This window comes from Lampris incognitus, chromosome 7, assembly GCF_029633865.1.
Source record: "Lampris incognitus isolate fLamInc1 chromosome 7, fLamInc1.hap2, whole genome shotgun sequence".
NCBI classification, from domain to species: domain Eukaryota; kingdom Metazoa; phylum Chordata; class Actinopteri; order Lampriformes; family Lampridae; genus Lampris; species Lampris incognitus.
Window position 1 is genome coordinate 50,659,086 of NC_079217.1, and position 24,972 is coordinate 50,684,057.

A 24,972-nucleotide genomic window follows, 5' to 3' on the forward strand; every position below is an offset into this window, starting at 1 on the left:
TGTAGACTCTGTCCTTGATATGACAGGTGAGAATCTAACAAAAGGTGCAATTGGCTCCTCTGACAAAGACTACATCAACAACATTATCCCCCCTACATTCAACCCACATCAGTTCGCCTACCATCCCAAAAGGTCTACTGAGGATGCCATTGCCACTGCCCTGCACTTTGCTCTGACCCACCTTGAACTTAACAACACATACATCCGGCTGCTGTTTATAGATTATAGCTCTGCCTTCAACACTATCATCCCCACCAAACTAACCACCAAACTCTTCTCCCTTGGCCTCAACCCCTCCTTCTGTAACTGGACTCTGGACTTCCTGACCAACAGACCTCAGTCTGTTAGGTTACGTGACCACACCTCCTCCACCCTGACCCTCAGCACAGGTGCCCCTCAAGGCTGTGTTCTGAGCCCCCTCCTTTTCTCCCTCTTTACCCACGACTGCCTGCCAACTCGCCCTTCAAATGTTATAGTTAAGTTTGCAGATGACACCACAGTCATTGTCCGTATCACCAACAATGACGAGACGGCCTACAGGGACGATATTCAGCACCTCACATCATGGCGTACTACCAACAATCTTGTCCTCAATGTGCAGAAGATGAAGGAGCTGATTGTGGACTTCAGGAGGTCTAGAAGCTGCAGCCACTCCCCCATACACATCAATCCACATCAGCGAGGAACTTTCCTGGATATCAAACACCCAGGCCCCAGAATTTTCACCAACTTCTGCCACTGTACCATAGAGAGCATTTTGACCAGCTGCATCTCAGTGTGGTATGGCAACTGCACCTCAGTAGACCAGAGAGCTCTGCAGCGGGTTGTCAAGGTGGCCCAGCATATCACTGGTACCCAGCTCCGAGCCATAAAAGACATTTATCACAAATGCTGCCTTCGAAGGGATCTGAGCATCAGCAAAGATCCCACCCACCCCAACCATGGACTGTTCTCCTCCCTCCGCTCTGGGAGGCGCTACTGGAGCCTTAGAGCCCGCACTACCAGGCTCAAAAACAGCTTCTTGCCACAGCTGTTGCTCACTTGAACCTGACCACCCACTGAATGTCTGTAGATATTCGTAAATATTTTGTACTCTTCCTCTTTTTTAACTTATTTTTAGCTTTTGGTCTTCATGTGTGTATATATCTTATACTGTGTGTGCTGTGTTTGTCTGTGTCTGTCTTCCACTGTTTGGTGAAGCCACAGCCCTCATTTAATTTCTAACATGTGCCTGCACATTGTTTTTAATCACAATCAATTGAATTGAATTGAATTGAATGAGAATTGCAAAATTTCTCAGAAGTTGTTGTCAGTGGTGCACAGTAACACAACACAATAACATTAGACTAACTAAACCTAGACCGAGATGCACTGGACAGAAATCTGTGTAGAAGAATATCTTATATACGACCATCTTTGTAGTCTTGGAAGGAAAATGGGGAAATTTACTCACATTTTATCCTGGCTTAAAGGTGTCAGTGGGATAGGAGCAGGACACGAGTCCTATCAACATTTCCCTTGGACATATTTAAGCTTTGCTAAGAAAACTGGTTGGTTAAATAAACATTGATTATCTCGAAGCTGAGCTCACAGCCCGCTCTGACTGAAGATTCTCCATCGCCAGAACGTCTTCGGTCTGACGATTACGTCCATTCAGTTACGTTGAATTCGTACGTCTTGCTACGTCGTCGCTACCTAGCAACTACGGCAGCATACGGTCCTTCCTCTGAAGAGCGGCTCTGTAGCTAATAGCGCAACCCATGCGTTGCTAGCGAAAACATCCCCGTATCTGCCAGCTAGATTATTACGTAACTACGTCCTCCGGCAAAACGGTAGGAGCACAAGTGTCCTCGTCAACTAACCAATATGTAGACGTTAAAGTGAGTCTTAGCTAGCGGACTGACCCGCGAGCTCACACAGAAACGGGGAGCGAGTTTAAGCTAGCTATCAAACTCTATAGCGCTAGTTGACGTTAGCTTGGTTTAGCCGTTGCATCATTATTCGTAATACGCCCAAGGATTTTGCTCATTTTTCTTACGTCATACTGGCCTTTCGTGTGCCGACTCACGAAAACAACTTGCGATAAGCCCGGCGAATTCACGGCGAGGTTGCCAGCGGCGTACTAGTGCAGCGTAGAGGTAGCTAGCAGCTGCTTAGCGACGATTGAGTATGAAGACTGCACTCAAGGTTGTAAGGATGGTGGTGATTTCATTAATGACCACAGAGCTAATCTCGCGGTCGCGAATGGCCAGTTCTCGGTCACCTATTTAATAAAACATGTAAAGCAGTAAGAATAGCATGGCGTTCAATATTCGTTTTACATTCAGTTTCAGCGATTAACCCGTGACTCCTGCTACATATGGCAGCGGTTGAAACGAGATTTGTGTGCCTACAGACGTGCTCAAATCTGTTGGTACCCCTCCGCAAAAAAAACGAAGAATGCACACGTTTCTCTGCAATAACTTGAAACTGAGAAGATAATTGGCATCCACCGTTGTTTATTCCATATTCAATAGAAATCAGACTTTGCTTTTGATTTGTTTTATTCAACGTATTGCAAATGATGAAACAAATGAAAATGGCACGGACAAATATGATGGGACCCCTAACCTAATATGTTGCTACGCAACCTTTAGAGGCAGTCACTGCTATCAAACATCTTCTGTAGCTCTTAATGAGACTTCTGCACCTATTATCGGGTATTTTGGCCTACTCTTCCCGGAGAAAACTGCTCCAGCTGTCTCAGATTTTATGGGTGCTTTCTCCAGACTGCCAGTTTGAGCTCTTTCCATAGATGTTTGGTAGGATTCAGATCAGGACTCATAGAGGGCTACTTCAGAATAGTCCGATGTTTTGTTCTTATCCATTCTTGGCTGCGTTTAAGCTGTATGATTTGGGTCTTTATCCTGTTGGAGGACCCATGAACTGTGTCTGAGACAGAGGTTTCTGACATTCTGCAGTACATATTGCTCCAAAATGCCTTGTTAGTCTTGACAGAGTCAAGGCACCCTGTACCAGGAACAGCAAGGCGCCCCTAAAACATAACTGAACCTCCTCCATGTTTCACTGTAGGTATGGGGTTCTTTTCTTTGAAAGCTTCATTTTTTGATCTGTGAAAATAGAGCAGATGTAAATTGCCAACAAGCTTTAGTTTTGACTCATCTGTCCAAAGGACATTCTCTCAGAAGGATTGTGGCTTGCCAATATGCATTTTAGCAAATTCCAGTCTGGCTTTTTTATGTTTTTCTTTCAAAAGTGGAGTCCTCTTGGGTCATCTTCCATGAAGCCCACTTTCGCTCAAAAAGCGATGGATGGTGCAATCAGAAACTAACGTACCTTCACCTTGGAGTTCAGCTTGTATTGCTTTGGCAGTTATCCTTGGTTCTTTTTTCTACCATTTGCACTATCCTTCTGTTCAATCTGGGGTCAATTTTCCTCTTGCAGCCACACCCAGGAGGTTAGCTACAGTTCCATGGACCTTATACATGTTAATAATATTTGTAACTGTTGTCACATGAACATCAAGCCGCGTTGAGATGGTCTTGTAGCCTGTACCTTTACTGTGCTTGTCTGTTATTTTCTTTTTGATCTCCTCAGACAACTCTCTCCTTTGCTTTATTTCGTCCATCTTCAGTCTGGTGCACACAGTGATACCAAACAGCACAGTGACTACTTTTCTCCATTTAAATAGGCTGAATGACTGATTACAAGATTGGAGACTTGTGATACTAATTAAAGAAAGCAAATATTTTGAAATATCACTAGTACAATCATTTATGTAAATTATATATATATACGTATATATTTATATAAATGTAATTATTATTATTATTATTAATGATCTTTTCTAAGGGGTGCTAACAAATGTGTCCAGGCCATTTTAAAATATCTTTGTAGAATAAGCAATAATTCATCTCTTTTTGCAGCTCCTTTGCTTTATTCAGTGACATACCAAAGGCATGCAAGTATACATGATTTTAATTTCATCACTTTTCAGGAGAAATTAAGAATTATTTCAATGAGCCGTAAGGGCACCAACAAATTTGAGCCCATCTGAATGTCCTCATTGTAAACAACATGATGACTTGGGTTAGTTGTAACGGTGATAAATGTAGACCAGGTTTTGTGTACTTGCAATAAAAATGTAATTTTTCAAGTTTGAAAACTGGTTTGTCAAGCTCAGGAGGCTCAGTTACCTTACATGAAGGCATTTATTCAACTATATTACTTAGCGTATGCCAGATGACTCAAAACTAACTAGCACTTCAGCTTACTTGTGAAGTGTTGGCTTCAGCTCAGTTCTCTGCTAATCGAAACTGCAATGATCTATGATCTTTGAAATTGGAGCCATTGATGTCCCTTCATGGTTTGGTCTATGATTATGACAGGGATGTAAAATTAAACATTTGTTTCTCTTGTGTGCCTAAACTTTATAAGCATCGCTACATGAATCTCCCATCTGAAAGATGGATGACGGTTCAGATGATGCCCGCAAGCGGTTCATCCTATCCATGGCTGGACACTTCTATGGGTTGAAACCTTCATCCTGTTTAGAAGACAGTCTGGAACTCAACAACTTTCTTGATGATGGAAATGAATTTGTCCTGGCTGTCAGCAGGCATGAAAATGACATGCATCTATCAAATAAGGTAATATGAATGTTTTGTGTTACAACTCTGCTCTTATTGATGTGGAACGACTCAGGCATCACCTAGCACATTAATAATTTTTAGCAAATAGCCCATGAGCAGTCCATTTACCTTTTGTGGCTGTTATTGCAGTGTTTGCCATTGCATTTAATGTTGCTTCCTTTGGAATTAACAAGCGTGAAGCAGATCTGTCACGAGTGGGTTTTTGTTAAGCTAATCATTATTCATAGTTTGGGTGACATTATGACCACAAAATAGCATGCTTTGTCTTTCATCTTGACAGAAAACCCCATTGTTTCACTATGAACACTTAGGTTATATGTTGACATTTGTCTTTGCTAGATTGCAGTATCTGGGGATAGCACAGAGAAGTTGCTGGTCTTCTTCAAATCACATCCAACAGTAATCACAGAGGAGAACCTCCACCAAAGCCTCCTGGTTTCCTCCATGTTGGAATCTCCCATCAGCACCATTTACCAAGCTGTCAAACAGGTCTTTGCCCCTGTGCTGCTCAAGGTGTGCATGAATATATTTCGAAGTGATGAAGTAATACAATTTCAAGGATTTCCCCAACTTTTTGTAAGGGTGATAGTTTTGCCTGGGCATAGATTGAAGAATTTTCAAGATGAAAAAAAAAAAAACCTTTGTGAGCAAGGTGATGTAGTCATTGCTAAAGAACAGAGAAGAATATGTTTCATGACATTGTGAGGTTTCCGAATTAGGATATGTAGGTCCAGGAAACAACATTAATGGCCAGAAAGGAATATTTACTTAGTCCACTTAATTTTAAAAAGGCAGGGAGAGTGCCAGTGGTGTAGATGCAGAAATCTTAAGACTTTCTCCTTCCTTACAGTTCACACATTACAGAAGTTGAGGATATAGTTAAGCATATTAAAATCTTTGTCTTGGTTGGTTCAAAGGGTTATATTCAACAGATGGTATTTGCTGATGCCAGTATGTTGAAGTATATACTTCACTACCAAGCTGTTACTGAAGTATATAATTCAATGCAACAAGATGCAAGCAATATATACAAACAGTTGCTTGTATATAGGCGTCACAGAAAGTGTTACCAAAAAGGTTTTAGCTGCCCAAATATAAATATTAGCAGGCACAAAGGACAAAACAACTCTCTACAAAAGCTGTTTTCTCTCTCTTGTGATGTCTAGGATGAGCGTTGGAGCTCAGTCTTTGACCCTAAGCTATCAGGCCTGCTGAGTGAGCTGGAGCTGGGCCTAGGCTCGGTTGTCTGCCAGTCTCGAGCACATCAGCCCTCTAAGACGAACTGCAAGGAGGAGGATGTGCTAGGTACAAAAACATTCATCCTGGCAACACTGTCTGATACATGTGTACAAACAAATGGGGAAGAAGACGGTGCATGGATTTATGTGGAAACATGAGTAATGAGATTCTGACTTACATTTTGATTTTAGGAAATATGCTGACATCGTTTTTGTGAACAGGTTATTAAAGTAGATCGAACTCAACCTTCTAGATTGCCAAAATTAAAAAAAAAAAGTTAAAAGCAACCAGTAGTGAACAAGGATCTTAAGTCCTGGGACCATAGAATGGTTGTGTAGGAGAGAGGAATAGTGCAAGAGAGAAGAAAGGGCAAAGGAGAAAGAAAGTTTTTTTGAGTATTAGTACTGAGTAGAGAAGATTTGCGTGAGTATTTGTATTCAGTATCTATTAAAGAGGTACTTGATATAACACGCCTCCAGTTATAGTACAACGAGTGATGTACCATGAAGGCCCATATTTCCAATATGGGAGGCCCCACAGAGAATTGAACCCCAAACCCAGGCAATGATAGTGATGTGATGATAGGGACGATAGCAAGGTGCACCAATTATAAGCCAACTACCTCATGAACTAGAAGAATGGACTCAGGAAATTGCAGATCCCCGCCAGGCGTATCTCCCCTTCTCCGGTGCTCAGATTTGATGACAAACCACCCCTTTTTTTGCCTACTGGGAGAAGGGAAAATACGGAGGCACTGCCTACATATCTCCCTTTCTACAGTGCTCGGACTTGGGCAAAAACCCAGCTGAGGAGTTATCAGGAATTAGGAACACTTTATTTGTCATTTAATTTCATGTACTTCTGTACATGACATGAAATAAAATATTTTTTCCCCGAGCCCGCAGCAGTGCAACACAAAGACAAAAACACATATCCAAAAACTACAAGAACACACATATCCAAACTAACACATATATCCAAACTAATACCTATATCCAAACTAAAAAAACAAACAAAAAAACACTGTTCATGGGAGCGAACGCCAGCCAGGATGACTGTTGGAACTGCCAGTCTGCATGGGCTGGCAGTTAGCTTAGCCTGCCCCGCTTCAATACTTAAACATGGCGAAGGAAAGGGTTCTTTTGAAAACCACATTGGCATGCTTGCACTCAAGCAGTGAGCTCTGTAAGAGATAGTGTTGGGGTATTTAAGATAGCAGTGTTGCCGATGAGGTAGGCCAGTAGATTTATGACATCCCATATGGTAACCACTGTTAGTACACGAGGTCAAAACCCAGGTTAGGATATCAGCTTGTTGTTCGGTTTCGGCTTTGTGACTGCTCATTTAGGTGTATAGCCAAGATTAGATCATATCCTGTGTTTTTCATGAATAATTAATTGATAATTAATTAATAATAATAATAATTTTATTATTATTATTGCGCCTGCCGCCCAATGACTGCTGGGACAGGCTCCAGCATCCCTGTGACCTAAATTCGGAGAAGCGGCCTGGATAATGGATGGATGGATGGATATTATCATTGCTATATCTTTCCCCCATGTGCAGGTATCCTAACTCCCTCTGATGAGTTCCAGTACTGGGCAGATCTCTCTGAGTCCGGGGAGATAAGTGGTATGAGAGAAAGGGCAGCACACTTTGTTGAGCTCTTCAAACCCATAAAAACGGTATGCATGTCCATAATTAATCCGGAAGTTGTTCAAATTGGTTAAGCAATGATTTCCAAAATGCTTTCAGAAATGTAGAAAGCTCAGATGGATGGGCTTGTTTGTGCAGGTTGGAAGGTAATGTGTTATAGGGTTAGAGTAATCTGATCACAAAATATTTACTGTAAATTGTGACAGTTTCTGTAAGCACATAATCTTCTGATTTGATATTTTTGGAAAAATAAGTATATATGTATATATTCTGGTTTCTTTCAGTTTTAAAGGGAAAAATATTTTTTGTTTTAGGATATAGACCTCAAGATCATTCATCAATCCTCTTAAGATAATGTTTGATAATAGATAGATGATGATGATGATGATGATGATGATGATAATAATATAGGACTCATTGCTGTCTGTAAATTGGAGTGGAATAATTTTGTTTGCAAAGTAGTCAAGCACTACTGTTGCAACAGTATAGATACATTAGATTTCTAAGTTGAACTAAATTGAAAAACAAACCAACCCAAACTTGTGTCTTCGCTGTTTATCCGTCAGGAGTATGAGGGTCTGGATGGCCTTTCTATGTCTGATACTGAGGATTTGGTGGAACAGAGCAGAGATGTTCTGGATGACATCTGGAGGCAGACTGACTACGAACTGTATACAGAGACACGTATGCGCCGGCTCATGGATGTTATAGGTTAGCTGCAGCGTCAAAAATAAACACTCACACACAAAAAAAGGAAGTGAAATGAAAGTATTCCCGTCTTAGACACTTCTGACGCTGTTCATGACCCACGTTGTGCGTCATGGAAACACTACATGGAAGACTGTGTAAAGACGCACATTGCACGTAGTGAACCTTTCTTTACTTTGGTGGGTGACACAAAACTGTGCATTGCCAGTCACAAATAACCAGTGTGATGAAGATGTTTATTAGCCTGCTTACTTAAATCGGTGTTTTCCAATGACGCTAGTGTATGAATAGGCTCACATAGAAGGGATATTTGTTCAAAACAAATAACTTACGGTTTGCAGCAAGGACCAATCAGGAGTGTATTTCTTTCAAGAAAAACATGAGGGGTTATTAATTGTTTTTTAGTGTTTGTTTGTGGGGTGGTGGTGTTACACTAAATGCACTCAGCTTAACATGTACTCTTGGCTGTGGCATTATTACTGTGTAGTAAGTTGGTAACGTTCAAATTTATCTGCCATTGCCGACTTTCTTGTAAGTTTCTTTGAATAAGGGCGTCTGGGTGGCGTGGCAGGCTATTCCGGTGCCTACCAACACAGGGATTACGGTTCGAATTCCCGTGTTGCCTCCGGCTTGGTCGGGTGTCCCTACAGACACAATTGGCCATGTCTGCGGGTGGGACAGCGGATGTGGGTATGTGTCCTGGTTGCTGCACTAGCACCTCCTCTGGTCGGTCAAGACGCCTGTTCAGGGGGGAAAGGGAAATGGGGAGAATCGTGTGATGCCTCCCACGTGCTACGTCCCCCTGGTGAAACTCCTCGCTATCAGGTGAAAAAAAGTGGCTGGCGACTCCACATGTATCAGAGGAAGCATGTGGTAGTCTGCAGCCCTCCCCGGATCAGGAGAGGGGATGGAGCAGTGGGGTAATTGGCCAGGTACAATTGGGGATAAAAAGGGGGGAAAATCCCCGCCCCCCCCCAAAAAAAATTTTCTTAGGATAAAAGCATCTGCTAAATAAGTACATGTAAATGAAATGCCAGATTCATATCCTGAATATGTGTTATTATTAAAAAATTAAGTTTGTACAGGAAGTACTAAAGAACATGACTGATTAGAATGCTTACGTGAAATACATAGGACATAACTTTACTAAAGTAGTACGTCTGTGTTGTCAGTTGAGTAAAGGAATTAAGGGGAATTTCTGTACAGAAAAACTGCAAAATAACGAATTCACAAACAGAAACTCCCCCAGCCACTGTCGGTAAGCTTACTCATGTATATATGTGTGTATATGTGTTGTCAGGTGCTGCGCTTGGTAGACATGTCCAGAGGAAGCTGAGCGGCATAAAAATCTTTGGAGAACCATTTATATCTATCAGAGACAACCTGAGACTGGGTGTTACCATCTGTGAGCAGTGGGTTGTAGCCTGTGAGCATCTGACTGGGCAGGTATGGTAGACATCAATGCATGGTTTCAAAAATGTCATTTATTAGGTAAACTGTAAATATGTAAAGGTAGAATTAGAGGTCAAAGCCACAATTGATGTTACTGTTTATACACTACTTTTTATCAGGTGATAAAATATACTAATAGAAATTATCTCTGAAAGGTGGTATGGTGGTGCAGTGGTTAGCGCGGTTGCCTCACAGAAAGAAGGTCCTGGGTTCGAGCCCCGGGGTAGTCCAACCTTGGGGGTTGTTCCAGGTCATCTTCTATGTGGAGTTTGCATGTTCCCCGTGTGTCTGGGTGGGTTTCCTCCGGGTGCACCGGTTTCTTCCCACAGTCCAAAGACATGTAGGTCAGGTGAATCGGCCATACTAAATTTTCTCTAGGTGCAAATGTGTGTGTGTGTGTGTGTGTGTGTGTGTGTGTGTGTGTGTGTGTGTCGGCCCTGTGCTGGACTGGCGACCTGTCCAGGGTGTCTCCCTGTCTGCCGCCCAATGACTGCTGGGATAGGCTCCAGCATCCCCGTGACCTTGAGAGCAGGATAAGCGGTTTGGATAATGGGTCAAATTTACCCTCAGTATTATTAAACAAAATATCAGTTTACTTGAGATGATGTAACATTATTATGCGTGATGCATATGTAACCCTATATGAATAAAACTGATTTCAAGTTGTGATTAGTTGAGGATAGTGATGCGTGGATCAGCTCTTCAGCCCTCTGAACCTGCTTGCAGCTTTGATAGACCTGAATGTTCATCTACTTGCCTGAAATAAATTTGTACTTGCCCCTATACAAATTGTTTTATTTATTAGCGGTTATCAAATAAAAAAATCGTAAGTTAAAATACCATGTCTATATGGTGTTGTTAATTGCGTATTACCTTTTGTGGTTGTGATGTGGTTGAATGATCAGATGTTCATAACACCAGTTGTGAAATAACAGTTTGATCATTAACAATTATTTTTTCTGAAAAACACAAAAAGTCTATAGAAAGTGAGCTGTGAGTGCAAGGTTTGACTGACAAAATGACAAATAGTATAACATTAGGATACTTGCCTTTGACAAACCATGTTGGTGTGGTGCTGCGTGCCCAGGTCAGTCCCGTTCTTCTTTTGAGGAGCAACCACACTGGAGCACGCAGTGAATGGCTGCACATTTTTTGAAACATGATATGCTGTGGTAATCAGTCAATCAAGTTGCATTTTATATAGCGCTTTTCTAGCTGCAACAGCCACTCAAAGCACTTTACATTTCTGGTCAAATCTGAATTTCAGACACCTGTTACAATAGATACAAGGTCTTTGTAGTCAGTTTTGCGATTACTTGACTTGCCTCATCGTTCAATGTTTCGTACAAGCACCGACAAGGCCCCGGCCCGGGGTTGTCGGCAGCAGCCTTAGCTGCCATGCAAGTGAGATGCCGTCGGCTCTCGTTACATTATGGACATCATAATGGATAAATAGCTGAGATGTGCATCTTGCTGCCGTTGTGCATTCTGACAAAGCACACACCAAACACAAACGATGCAGTATTTCCTGCCTTTCTCCCCTGTGGTGTGGAGGATAAAAAGCATTCAATTGAACCATCCTGGACCTAAAAGAACTCCCAATGTTCTTAGGCATGAAGGACGGACTTTGTCTGAGTGAAGCACCACTCCAGTTACCCCTAATGAGCAAATAGCTTGGATGAAATTGAAAGGGTGCACAAAATCACTCACCCTCTTGGCTGATGTCAGAGCAAGCAGCAGCACCATCTTGATGGACAACAGTTTTAAGAAAATCTGGCCAATAGGTTCAAATGGCTCCTTAGAAAACGCAGCAGGCGGCAGAGATGCAGACATTGTTGCCTATCCCCTTGTAGGAAACGTTTTGAAAAAGGATGGTAAAAAACTGTCCTCTCTACTTGGGACACATGGAAGGAACCGTGCATAAAGGAGACCAATATTTAATCAAGATCCTCCTTGCTGTTGGAAAGAAGGCAACCACAAAGAACTGGCTCAAGACGGATGCACCAAACCACAAACAATGGTTGACCATCATAGACGATATCCTAGTGATGGAGAATCTCACATACAGGTTACAGATGAAGGAAGGACATTTTGAAAAAAGACTGAGGAAAAATGGTTAACATATAAATAAAAAAGGACATAAACAATCATGCTGTCTAGATGAATATGGACTTGCTCACCCCTGCAGGCTCCGTTCACCTTTAGTTGTGTCTTTAAATATTTTATGTATATAGTTATGTATTTTCTTACCCTTTCAGTCACTACCCAGCGAATACAAGCGGCTGAAATGAGTTTCCTCCATAGGGTGTCTGGGCTCAGCCTTAGAGATAGGGTGAGGATCTCGGACATTTGGAGGGAGTTCAGAGTAGAGCTGCTGCTCCTTTGCATCAAAAGTAGCCAGTTGAGGTGGTTCGGCCATCTGATTAGGATGCCTCCTGGGTGCCTTCCTTTGGAGGTTTACCGGGCAATGGCCAACTGGGAGGAGACCCCGGGGTAGACCCAGAACTCGCTGGAGGGACTACATATCCAATCTGGCCTGGGAACGCCTTGGGATCCCCCAGGAGGAGCTGGAGGGTGTTGCAGGGGAGAGGGATGTCTGGAGTGCCCTACTTAGCTTGCTGCCACCGCAACCCAACCCCGGAGAAGCGGCTGAAGATGATGAATGAATGAGTTATGTATTTTCTGCTGCATATCTCCTTTTGCTTTTCCACACGCAATAGGTACGCCCTAAAAGAACAGAAAAAAACAGAAAAAAAGAAGATAAAGCTAAAAGGGAAGAAAGAGAGAATGAACCATGGAACAAAGTGAAATATGTCTAGGGCAACTAAAAAAAAAATTAAAAAAAACTTTGTTGGATTTCCTGGGACGTCAAGGTGCACAGTTATTTTGAAATTGCTGTGTGTTGTTGAGTACTTCCACTTTCCCTTTTTGTCCGATTTTTTGTTGTCGTTCTATTTCTTTGTTAAATATGTTCATCGTTTAAGTTTAGTTGTTATCATTTGTTTGTGTGTGTGCGCATGTGTGAAATATATGCAAAGTTCAATAAATATTGTTAAAAAAACTGCTTTCGCCAAACCCCACTTGACAGGAGGAAAGGAGGAAATGTCCGATGTATACACCTTAATTATAGAATGTGACTTTTTTGTTTTTGAGATGCTTTATTGATCTCCATAGGGAAATAAGGCATTTAACCATTTAACCCATCCTAGATGTGTAGCTAGGAGCAGTGGGTAGCTGCCGTGCAGCACCCAGGGACCAACTCCAGTTTGTCTTGACATGCCTCAGTCAAGGGCTCAGACAGGAGTACTACCCCTAACATGCATGTCTTTTTTGATGGTGGGGGAAACCGGAGCACCTGGAGAGAACCCACCACAGACATGGGGAGAACATGCAAACTCCACACAGAAGATGACCTGGGATGAACCTCAAGGTTGGACAACCCCGGGTTTGAACCTAGGACCTTCTTGCTGTGAGGTGACAGTGCTAACCACTGGGCCACTGTGACAGGCCCCTTCCAAAAGAACTTGGAGAAAATACAACCGTGAGCTATTGGAACAGCTGATAGTGACTACTCCATTTTCTTCACACCATCTCTGAAAACGCTGTGATGGACTGGCGGCCTGTCCAGGGTGTTTCCCCGCCTGCCACCCAGTGACTGCTGGCATAGGCTCCACCATCCCACAACCCTAAGTAGGATAAGTGGCTTGGATAACGGATGGATAATGGATCTCTGAAAACTCAACCATTTGGATTGATAAGCCGAAATGGTGGATTGAACACGTGCACCCTTGATAGTCTACTGCAGGGGAAAACCTAAAATTCAACAGTCTGACCCTCTCAGACTCCAAATCCTGAGAGGCTAGACTAGATTGGGAATTGCGCCTATCACGCTGTTTGCCTGAGACATGGCTCCCCCAAACTGGGGAACTGGCAAGGATGGCTGTATCACCAACTGGGTCATTTCTGTGTACCACAGTGCTGCTGTGTGGTCAGGTGCCACCAGAATGACCCTCAAATTCTCCTGTCTGATCTATTCCAGCAGTGGTGAAATCAGACAGAGTGGAGGAAAAGTGTAGGGAAGCTCTCTTGGCTATGGCATATTTACAAATGCATCCACCCCCAAGGGTGGATTGTTGTGGGGAGATTGGGAGACCCCCAGGGGGCACTGGGTGTTCTTCTTGGAGGCAAAGAGATCGATTCACCGAACCGTTGCCAAATCTGGCTTACAACATTGGGGTGCAGCTGCCATTCATATGGTGGTGCTACCCAACTTGACATGATGTCAGCACCAGTGTTTTGCTAGCCTTGGATGCGTAGGACCACAGCCATAGGTTCTCTGCGGCTCTAAACAGCAGTGCGGATTAGACTCTGCCCTGCCCGTTGACATAGCCTACCACAGTTTTGATAAGGTTTGGAAGATGGCGGCACAAACTCGCGTTTGTGGCAGCCTCACCCAGTGCTGACTATGCAGTGTCTTTGTCCATGTCTACATCTGACTTTGTGTCATTGTGTGAAGAACTTTTACAAGGATTTATGTCTGTGATCGTTTAATGGCTGGGAGAGCTGGTGTTGGATTGGCTGGGAGAGTGGGGCAAGCTAAGCTAACTGCTAGCCCATGCAGATTGGCAGTAATGACAACACCAAGATAACATCGAGGGTGGTCTGGCGGTGGCCTGCCAGACCGGTGCTACTACGGTATACCAAGGTTCTATGGCATTTGCTCCTCTTGAAAGCTGGGGCATGCTAGGCCGCTGTAAGGAAAGGAGAATCCAGTGTGCAGGAGAGTTTAGAGGCGAGGGGAAGATGCTGTCAAAGCAGTGCTCACTCTTCCTCCATCCGCTGGAACCTCTGAGTGGCATTGGCAAGTGAGGCACTGAAGAGGCCTTCGTGGGAAATTGGGGCTCTGAGGCAAACCTTTCTGTCATGTCGCTGGAGGGCGATCATGTTTAGCTATGGACTGTGGCTCAGACTCGGACTGTGTCTAGAGCCATGACACGGTCCATGGCAATAGCAATTCCCTGAAAAGGTTGTTCATATGTCCTGCTATGCAAAACATGAGATCCAACTCGTCCCCTGTCACGGAAGTCTTCCCTGTGTGGGATGACAGTGACACACCGAATAGCACCATGGTGTTGGCCTCCATAGCTGGAGAATATTTTATTCAAATATTCCACCATTTCCTTGTTTTCATCTGGGTTGGAGTGTGTTTCCTACTACCAGCCCAAGATGCAGACTCTGCAACAAAGTTAGAAGCCAGTGCGTCACCCATGGCAAGATGCCTTGAAGCTTGTCAGTTTTCCCGTCCATTCTGGAGAAATCCAGAAACCCAGACACAGAGGCTTTCACCCTTAGGGGCTCCAGCTACACCGTTTCCACCAACCCCACATTTCATCCATCTTGGGGGCGATGAGGAGGGCTTTGAAGCTAAGGCTGGCTTGTATGCTCCCAGCAGCAGACGGTTGACTCATGAACGCGGGCCCAGTGGTGGGAGAGAAATGGAGATGGCCTCGGCCGCCGCCTTGACCACAGAGGGGAAGTCTGCCCTCAGAGTCGAAGTCTAGTAGCAGAGTTTCCTGATGCGTGAGAAAAGAGAGGGAGAGAGACACTGTCAAGCCTTGTCCAACTGCTCACCCTCCTCTTCAGGTGGAAAGAGAAGTGGCTGAAAGGCCAGAAGAGGGATGGATAGGGTTGACTGTTAAAGGGCGAAGCCTGTGTGAGGTAGAACAGATCAGATATGCTCATCTGATAGGCTACTAGGCTATAAAGATACAAACCCTACCATGAAAATAAGAATTTGCTAAGCCTGGAGAAATGTAAATGGAATCGCTTGGTTGAGGTTTGTTGCTCTAAATTGTGGTGCAGTGTGTTCCATGTGTAACGGAACTGAAATAAGTGCAAACATATTGTGGAAATGTGAATTATTGTGCAATCGAAACAGCAGAAAGAATAGAAAAGGTGTTTCAGCGCATACATATTGTGCGTGCATAGGCTGGGTTTAGGCAGGTCAGGATAAACTATTCGAATGAAAACAGCTTAGGTAGCTTCAATAACTAATTACAGAGTTATTAATATTATTATTTACAAATATCCTTTGCATAAACCTGGCCTGCCCGGAACCTGCTCAAACCTCGTTAACAAGATTCCTTTGACCCAAAACTGTGGGTACCGCGGCTAAAACAGCAGATCCCACAAACCTTGAGTCAACCCACACATCATGAGTTGATGATGGTTTTTTTTCCTTAGGTGTGGAGAAGACATGCCCCCAATCCATGGAAGGGAGATAAGCACTACCCCCAAACTCTGCACTGCCTAGCAAAGCGACTGGATGAGGTAACACTTTTGCATTCTTATCCATGAATTCTTCTTGGGACTCTTCAGAAATCACCTTGAATTACCAGCAAATTTTTACCAGTGTTGGCGTTGGCTGTGCTTAAAATAAACTTCCTCAATAGACAATTGGTTTGCTTTTCTGTGAAACTGTCCCGTTTGTTATTAATTGGAAGTGAAGACAGAAGATGGTTGAATTTGCAATGAATTTTAAGATCACAATAAGGAGGGCAATCTCAAAAGTCTAATAAACTGAGAGATGGAGATGCTTAACATTTCCCTTATTCACCTTTGTGATGCTTTCAAGTTAAGTAGTCAGTTCTATTCTTGGGATAGTGAATTGTTGAGTTGTTCTATTTATATTGGTAACCCTCACTGCATCCATCCATCCATTCCATCCATCCATTATCCAAACCGCTTATCCTGCTCTCAGGGTTAGGGGGATGCTGGAGCCTATCCCAGCAGTCATTGAGACACCCTGGAAAGGCCGCCAGGCCATCACACAGGGCCGACACACACACACACACACACACACACACACACACACACACACACACACTGCATTTTTTTTTTTTAATTTATTTCTGATTTTTTCCCTTTTTTCTCCCAATTTAGTGGCCAATTGATCCCTATTTTAATTCAAACACCCACCCTCGTATTGCATGCGTTCGCCAACTGCATCTCTCCGGCCGGCAGTCTCGAAGGAAAGCGCCTCCCCACTTTCGTGACAAGGCGAATCCAAGCCGAACCACTGTTTTTCCGACACACACAGAGACGCATTCACATGACGAACACAAGCCGACTCCGCCCCCCTCCCGAAGACAGCGTTGCCAATGATTGCTGCTTCATCGAGTCCGGCCATAGTCGGATCTGACGAGACCGGGGCGCGAACCCCAGTCCCCAGTGGGCAACTGCATCGACACCAAGCCGATGCTTAGACCGCTACGCCACCGCGGACCCCCTCACTGCAAATTAATTAAATTAAATTGTCCTTACGGTTTTTTGTTTTTGTTTTTTTTGGATTTCCCTCTTTTTCTCCTCAATTATACTTGTCCAATTACCCCACTCTTCCGAGCCGTCCCGGTCGCTGCTCCACCCCCTCTGCTGATCCGAGGAGGGCTGCAGACTACCACATGCCTCCCCCGATACATGTGGAGTCACCAGCTGCTTCTTTTCACCTGACAGTGAGGAGTTTCACCAGGGGGACATAGCGCGTGGGAGGATCACGCTATTCCACCCAGTCCCTGCCCCCCGAACAGCCGCCCCGACTGACCAGAGGAGGCACTAGTGCAGCAACCAGGACACATACCCACATCTGGCTTCCCCCCCCGCAGACACTGCCAATTGTGTCTGTAGGGACGCCTGACCGAGCCGGAGGTAACATGGGGATTCGAAGTGGATATCCCCATGTTGGTAGACAACAGAATAAACCGCCATGCCACCGGGACGCCCTTGTTCTGAAGATTTAAACAAAATCTTGTAATCCCCATTTTAAATGTTGAGATGGTGTCACACAGGAGACGACATTATTTTATGAAGGCCTCATCTCTAAGTCCTCAGTGCACACATACAGTAGCATCTGCACTTTTGTAGTGTCACCAGAGTTGCCTCTTTGAATTTTACAAAGAATGTCCAATTCTCACATAATATTCTTCCTCTCTTGTTGATAGCTAGTTTGGGAACCACACTGTTGTTCTTCCCTGTTACACCGTCGAGTCCAAGGTTGACATTTTTTGTGATTACTACTATGATAAGCGTTATTTACAGTCGAACCTGGTTAAGTTGTTCCTGGCAGGGGAAGGAAAAATGGTTGACCTGATGGGGCCTCCACTTAACAGAGGTTGTTGAAAGGTTTGGTTGTTTGATACTCGCAAGGATGGACCTTAACCTCACCAATTCTGTAAAGTCATTCACACGTACAACATCTGTTGTTTACCTCATGCAACGAGCCATCACCCAGACTTGCAAAGACACCAGTGTTAGATAACTGGTGTCTAAATTCAGGGGTTACCCAGGTTTTAGACTGGTCACAGAGACAGACTTCTTAGCTAGATATCTAGCTCACCGTGTGTTACTTTTTACATTTTTTTTGTTTTTTTGTTTTGTTTTTGTTTTTGATAGAGGAAGTGGTGTCCCTTTGCGCTGATGAATGGATCACGTGACTTTTTCAATGGACAACATTGGGTCAGCGCAGTGACTGCTGTCATTGTGTGTTGTGTTATCAACCTTTTGTTGAAAAAAAAAAAGGGCTACTTGGGCTGAATTTTGTACTTGCACACGTGCTCCTAAATACATTTGACAGTTCTCCTGTATCTATTTTGGTCCTGGGTATGACATTAAACTGCAACTGTCGGGTCGTCAGCGGCTAAACCGGCTCCCCCACTTCAACCGTTGAGTTGTTGTGAGGAGGGTGTGTGGACGCCCAGCAGGACTAAAAACAGAACCTGTTAAAGGGCGGATGAGTTCCTCTGTGAACCAACAGCCATTCATACATGGAGAGGAGATAGGGACCACCAGGTACTCCCCTTACTGAAACACAATGATAACTCAACCAAACACAATCACCATAAACGGTAGAAGAGACTTGTTGAGGCATCGACTGTACTCCTACAACCTCCAAAGGTTACGGAACTGATGATGATGATGTGTCTGTTTTTAGTCACAAATGTGAGTGAAATGCTCGCACTGTTGAGTCCTGTGTAGTTGAAAACACAGTGTGTTATGTGTCTGAACTTTACGTTCACCAGGTGGTTATGCTGCGCACAGTCCATGAGAAGCTGCTGCGTTTGCTACCGGGGGGAAATCAGCAGGCTCTGACTCCTGAACGTATATTTGAACCTTTCTCCGGACTCAATCCGCTACACTACAACCCCTACACCGAGGTATGTAAGGATGTGTTTATGAGTGAGAGAGAGAGAGAGAGAGAGAGAGAGAGAGACCTGAATGATCTTGGGCCCTGAGCCTTCCTCTTGTCGGAGCATCTAAGTAAGATGAGGATGGGAACAGAACGTTCACAATTGCAAACATCTTATCTGCTGCTACATCTTCTGATTTACTGGCTGTTTCTGCTTTGTTGTGCAGTGTTGGGGCAGGGTGCATTTCTAGGGTTAGGGTAAGGAAATAGACTTTGGGGTATGGGGTTAGAGTTGAAATGGAGCCTAGTTTGTGTAAGAGAGGAGTGATCTTTTGCCTCTGTCGACATGCAAAGAGAAATATAGCTTAATGAGGTCCCATGTGGTGTCCCAGTGTGATGTAGATGAAGTGTGCTTGGGCCTACTGATTCAGATTCTGCTCCCTCTCCACAAACCCTAAATTTGATTTACATATGCACAACATGAATGGGATTAAATCTTTGACAGTCATTGGATGCCCGCTGTTTCTCCAGGGAATACCTGACTGCTGTATGATAGAGCAGGTTATTTGTTTAGTTTTCACACTGTGTTTCAGCCTCTTTGGAGAGTTGCGGTTGCCCACTTTGATCGCGCTATGGCTCCATCAGAGCAGGATGTGGCTGGCAGACTGAAGTGTTACATTGCAGATGTGCAGGACAACCCTCAACAGGTAGTGGAACACACACCATTTCGTTCTAAGTCATGCAGCTGATAAAATCTTGCAGAACTCTGCAGTATAAAGTCCTCTGTTTTTGTGTGTGTGTGTGTGTGTGTGTGTGTGTGTGTGTGTGTGTGTGTGTGTGTGTGTGTGTGTGTGTGTGTGTGTGTGTGTGTGTGTGTGTGTGTGTGTGTGTGTGTGTGTCTGTCCCTGTATCTTTGCACTGCTATGTGTGTGTGTTAGCTGCTGCAGGTTTTCCGGAAGCACAGGGAGTTGATCAGACGCCCCACTGTCAGCAAGGAGTTGCAGTCAGAGAGAGAGACCCTATTGGCCAGGCTGCTGGACTACAACAAGGGTACACTAGACACTGTTGGATTATATCACTTCCTGTCCTTTGCTTGTCAGATGAAGTGTTAGCAACTAGAAAGTGGTTAAAAATTTGAGGTGACATTATATATCCCACAGTCCAAAGACATGTAGTCAGGTGAATCGGCCATACTAAATTGTCCCTAGGTGTGAATGTGTGTGTGTGTGGGCCCTGTGATGGCCTGGCAGCCAGTCCAGGGTGTCTCCCCACCTGCGGCCCAATGACTGCTGGGATAGGCTCCAGCATCCCCGCGACCCTGAGAGCAGGATAAGCGGTTTGTATAATGGATGGATTATATACTCTTGTAACAGATTAAGGCAGCAGTCTTCATCCTCATAGTTTATTGTAATTCTCAGGTGTAGGTGTAGATTTGGCTATGGACAGCAGGGACATGTCCTTACCAATGTCAAGGGACTACTGAATTGTCCCTATCGATATTTCTAGCGGTCTCAAAGAGGGATCTTTTTAACTGCACAACCGCTCCCATCCATCAGTATTGGACCACAAAGGTTGCCAGGTTTGTGGGTTTCTTGTGGATTTGGAGACTCTGAGAGACAAAGAGGGTGGTGGAGACCTAGTACATGACCTGGCAACCCTGAGTCTGTGGCATTGTCTCTATTAGCCAGCCAAGGCAGTAGCTTCTGTCAAGTGTATAGTGGGGAATTAAAAGCAGGTGGTATTTGTCATCGTTTAAAAAAATCACGTAAAAAGATTCTATCATCACACAATAAAATGATGTCTCTGGCTCTCCGCTGCATAGAACTTTCATTATTCCAGTCTGTCTGACATTCTTGTGTAAGAAGTGGGGTTGTTATGAAGTGTCTAGCGTGTTGGTGCAGTGTTCTGTGCCTGTCACGTCTCACTCTCAACCTTCACCGCTGGCTAGCAGAAATACTAACAGGAGAGCCAAGCACTTAAGTCTCTCCCTGCCAGTACGTAGCCTCTCCAACAGCAAGCCCTATGTAGCGCCTCCTCGTGGCGACATATGGTAACTGGGTACACCTTGGACCCTGGCTGAACTACAAGGGACTCGAAGGAGGTTTGGCCCCCCGGTGTGTGGATATTCCTTGATGCCCACAAACCAGCCCCCCAGCTATGGGTTAAATAGTGCCACTGCCTAGTGGATACCTCGGGGGAGGACTAGGCTACGGGAGTAAACCCCTTCAGAAAATCAACGTCCACAGTGTTGTTGTTTTTTGTTTTTCTTGCCCTTTTATATTTGTTTAAGTCCGAGAGTACTGCTGGCGTCGTGTGTGGCTGCCGCTTCTCCCTCTCATAGCTCCCTGTCCCATCCACCCCTGTATGTCTGTATTATGTTTATCTGTTGTCTTGTTTCACTCTGTTTATTGTAAAGCGACTTTGAGTGTTAGAAAAGTGCTGTATAAGTTTGATTTATTATTATTATTTTATTCAATTAATTTGAAGTTCGGAGCTCAGGTCCAGAGTGTCTGCCAACTTGTATTCATTGTTTGAACATGTCCCAAATTTAATATTATCAAATTACATTTTATTGAAGGTAGTGTTAGGGTGAAATGCTTTCAAAAAAAAGAGAAAAATTTGAATTTTATGAAGAGTCAAAGTGTAAGCACATTTCATACACAAAGACAAAATGTCAGGTGCTTTACATTAAGACTTAAAAAGACCCTAAATAAGAGATAAAAAAACAAGAGATTAAACAACAAAAAGAATAATACGAAGTATAAAAAATGAAGGATAACTGGATTAACAATAAAATAAAAGGCTAATCAGGTGGAGGCAGAACCTCCCATTAAAACTCAATTAAATTCAGTTCAAAAGTGCAAAAGGAAGAATAACAGCTCAAAAGTGCAAAAGGAAGAATGACAGCTCAAAAGTGCAAAAGGAAGAATAACAGGAAGTACACCTTAGTTTCTTGCAGGTTGTGGGACTGCATAACATTATTTTAAATCGGTGTAAAAAGTCTTGTAAAAGTCCTGTTTGGGCAAATTATATAGGCAAATATATAGTGAGTAAAGCAAAATCTTTGCAGAATCATGCTCTTTGTGTGTGCCTGTTCGTGTCACACAATAAAGCATTGTTAGTCTGACCGATGTTTCAAAAATGTCCCTACCAATGTTGAAAATAAACAGGTCTTTGTCCTCAACTCTTCACGGTATGACTCAGAGTGAAGTGAGTCGATGTTGTCACGTCCCTATCCTCAACCCGTTACCTCCTCACCTAGGCCTGAGGATGAACTTTGAGAGTCGCTGCCATGGTGCCCCGGGAGAGAAGTCTGGGCCGCTCATTGGCAGGAACCTCCCTGAGGTGGTCAACAAAATTGTCTGGGTTCGAAACCTCATACATCAGGTGTGTGGTGTATGTGTGTGTGTGTGTGTGTGTGTGTGTGTGTGTGTGTGTGAGAGAGTATGTGAGTGAGTGCTAGCATGCGTGCGTGCGTGTGGGTGTGCACACACACGTGTGGGTGGGGGACAGGTTTTTGTGGATAAAAAGGGAAGTTAGGAGCGGGGTTTGATAAAGTCCAGATTGGTTTATACTGTGTGTCTTATAAAGGATGTGGTAAGGTAAATGAAAGAAAAAGCATCTCATGTGAGAAAGAATTGTTTCAGCTCGTTTTGTCAGAAATGAGAAGATATATACCCATGGGTGCTGCAGTTACGAATACGGGATCTTTAATACCTCATTAAATATGAGGATTATTATAATTTTACTACTAAATATCAAGTCTTATGACTGTATTGCATGACTATCAACACTGTAAAGAGTGTATGTGTTTTTTACTCCCGTGTGTTTGCCTACCTCTCAAGGTAGAGGACTCCGTTCGTATTGCAGAGGCTCTGCTCTCTGATCTGTCTGGGTTCCGAGGGTTCCTGTGTTTTTGCGATGACGTGCTGGAAGTTTTGAGGGCCTATGAACAAGAGCAATTCGAGGATTGGTCCCGAGATGTTCTGTCTGGGGTGGCTGACCCAAAGTCTGGAATCAGGTGAGACACACTCAATATTACATGTACACAAAACAAAAACAAAAAAAAGAAAAGAAAAAAGGGGGGGGGCGTCTGGGTGGTGTGGCGGTCTATTCCATTGCTTACCAACACGGGGATCGTCAGTTCGAATCCCCGTGTCACCTCCGACTTGGTCGGGCGTCCCTACAAACACAATTGGCCGTGTCTGTGGGTGGGAAGCCGGATGTGGGTATGTGTGTTGGTCGCTGCACTAGCACCTCCTCTGGTTGGTCAGGCCACCTGTGTGTGGGAAGGGGGACTGGGGGGAATAGCGTAATCCTATGCAGTACATCCCTCTGGCAAAACTCATTGTCGGGTGAAAAGAAGCGGCTGGCCACTCCACATGTATCGGAGCAGGCATGTGGTAGTCTGCATCCCTCCCCGGCTCGATGGTGGGGCTGGAGCAAAGACGAGGAAGAGTGGGGTAATTGGCCAAGTACAATTGGGAGAAAAAGGGGGGAGAAAAAAAAGGGGGGGAAATCCCCCCCCAAAAACAAATTACAAAGCACATGCATTCTATCACCATGCATATGATGTGATGCGCTAACATTATTAGATTAGAGCTGTGTAGCTCATTTGTCATTTTAAAGAATAATGTGTTCTCAAGGTGCCTGATATACTGTGTTACCTGACAGGTAAAAAACAAAAGGTTGCTGCTGAATCCACCAACTGCTTGCCCCCTAAAAGAAAGTTTAATTGGAACATGTGGAGATTCAGTCTACATTGTCATTAGGCAAAATTGTGACGTTTCAGGTGTTTTTCAGAATGTTGAGATTCCCTGCTTTTCTTGCATTCAATACCCTATGCCATGCTGGAGTGCACCTGAACAGGAGTGTACTTTGGTTGGTAGGACCTAGGGGGGCACAATATATTGGTCAGCTGATCGTATCACTTAAAAAATGTGTTATTGATATCTGGATGGATATCAAAATAATGCCCAATATGTTGCATTGATATGATGGTGGATTATGTTGATGGCGATGACAGGTGTTGGTGGAAAGACAGGTGGCGCTTCAGCCTACAAAGAAATGTCTGCTGTGTGGGCTATTTCTGTTTCAGTGTGACAATCGGCTCTGTGCAGAACTGTAGTCTACTGAGTTCCAGTTTCTACTGTAGCGGTCATACCAGTTTCCTGTTTGTTGGCATGTGCTATTTGAAAATGGCACATTTTACCATGGATAAATGTCAACAACATGCACAAAATTGTCGACAAACTTTCACCTGCACCTACCAGCAACGGTGGAAAAGTTTCAAGTTGTACATATCAAGTTGTGTATGTATGTTATCATTATGTAGGAAGTTACCTTTATTGAAAGAGGGAGAGCTTTTCACTCATTTGCTGGTAGGTGCAGGTGAAAGTTTGTCGACATTTCTGTGCATGTTGTTGACATTTAACCATGGTAAATCTGTCAGACATCACGGAAAATATGCCATTCAATAGCACACGCGAACAAACAGGACACTGGTATGACCGCTGCAGTAGAAACCGGAAGTCAGTGGACTACAGTTATGTGCGGAGTGGATTGCCAGTCTTTTTTGAATTTGTAAGGTTAACTTCTCACTTAATGTGTATTTCTAAAAAAAATTGTGATGATCGAAAAGAGCAGATTTCAAATTGTTGTCACTAGTCAGCATTTTACAGGGAGGCTTTCATGGATCGACCTGTTATAGAAGAAATGCAACAGCAAAGATTTTTGAAACTGTTGCATGTTTTCTCCATTTAAGTTGAAGTAATTTGTGCTTATCTCCTTCAGTAAATGCAGACGCTTGGAAACAGTGTAGTGTGTAGTGATGAATCAGAACAGGTACTAATAGAGCCGTATTGTTAAGACATCTGCATCTGCACCAAGCTTCACAGTTACAGTACAATGATAAGTAAACTCTGCTTGCAGAAACTAAGGCACATGGTAGTATTGAAAGAAAAAAAAGACATTGTTATTGGCCAAAATGACTATGGAAATTATCGGTTATCATATATTGGCAAAAATTCAATATCCTGTATCGTTAGTGGGACCTCATATCTTCACTCTCCCCAATTTGTCTTT

General features: G+C 43.8%; 1 protein-coding gene across 1 annotated transcript in view; it reads left to right on the forward strand.

Annotated features, from left to right (window-relative positions):
• The first annotated feature begins 1,749 nt into the window (after positions 1-1,749).
• The window catches only part of LOC130115388 (cytoplasmic dynein 2 heavy chain 1), a 360,238-nt gene continuing 337,015 nt past the window's right edge, over positions 1,750-24,972 (forward strand). The window contains exons 1-13 of the mRNA XM_056283019.1: positions 1,750-1,832; positions 4,438-4,649; positions 4,992-5,165; positions 5,819-5,957; positions 7,458-7,576; positions 8,114-8,258; positions 9,556-9,701; positions 15,951-16,037; positions 18,782-18,916; positions 19,482-19,595; positions 19,827-19,938; positions 22,151-22,275; positions 22,734-22,909. Coding sequence (XP_056138994.1) covers positions 4,467-4,649; positions 4,992-5,165; positions 5,819-5,957; positions 7,458-7,576; positions 8,114-8,258; positions 9,556-9,701; positions 15,951-16,037; positions 18,782-18,916; positions 19,482-19,595; positions 19,827-19,938; positions 22,151-22,275; positions 22,734-22,909 — 1,655 coding nt within the window. The 5' untranslated portion in view covers positions 1,750-1,832; positions 4,438-4,466. The remainder of the gene's footprint in view (positions 1,833-4,437; positions 4,650-4,991; positions 5,166-5,818; positions 5,958-7,457; positions 7,577-8,113; positions 8,259-9,555; positions 9,702-15,950; positions 16,038-18,781; positions 18,917-19,481; positions 19,596-19,826; positions 19,939-22,150; positions 22,276-22,733; positions 22,910-24,972) is intronic.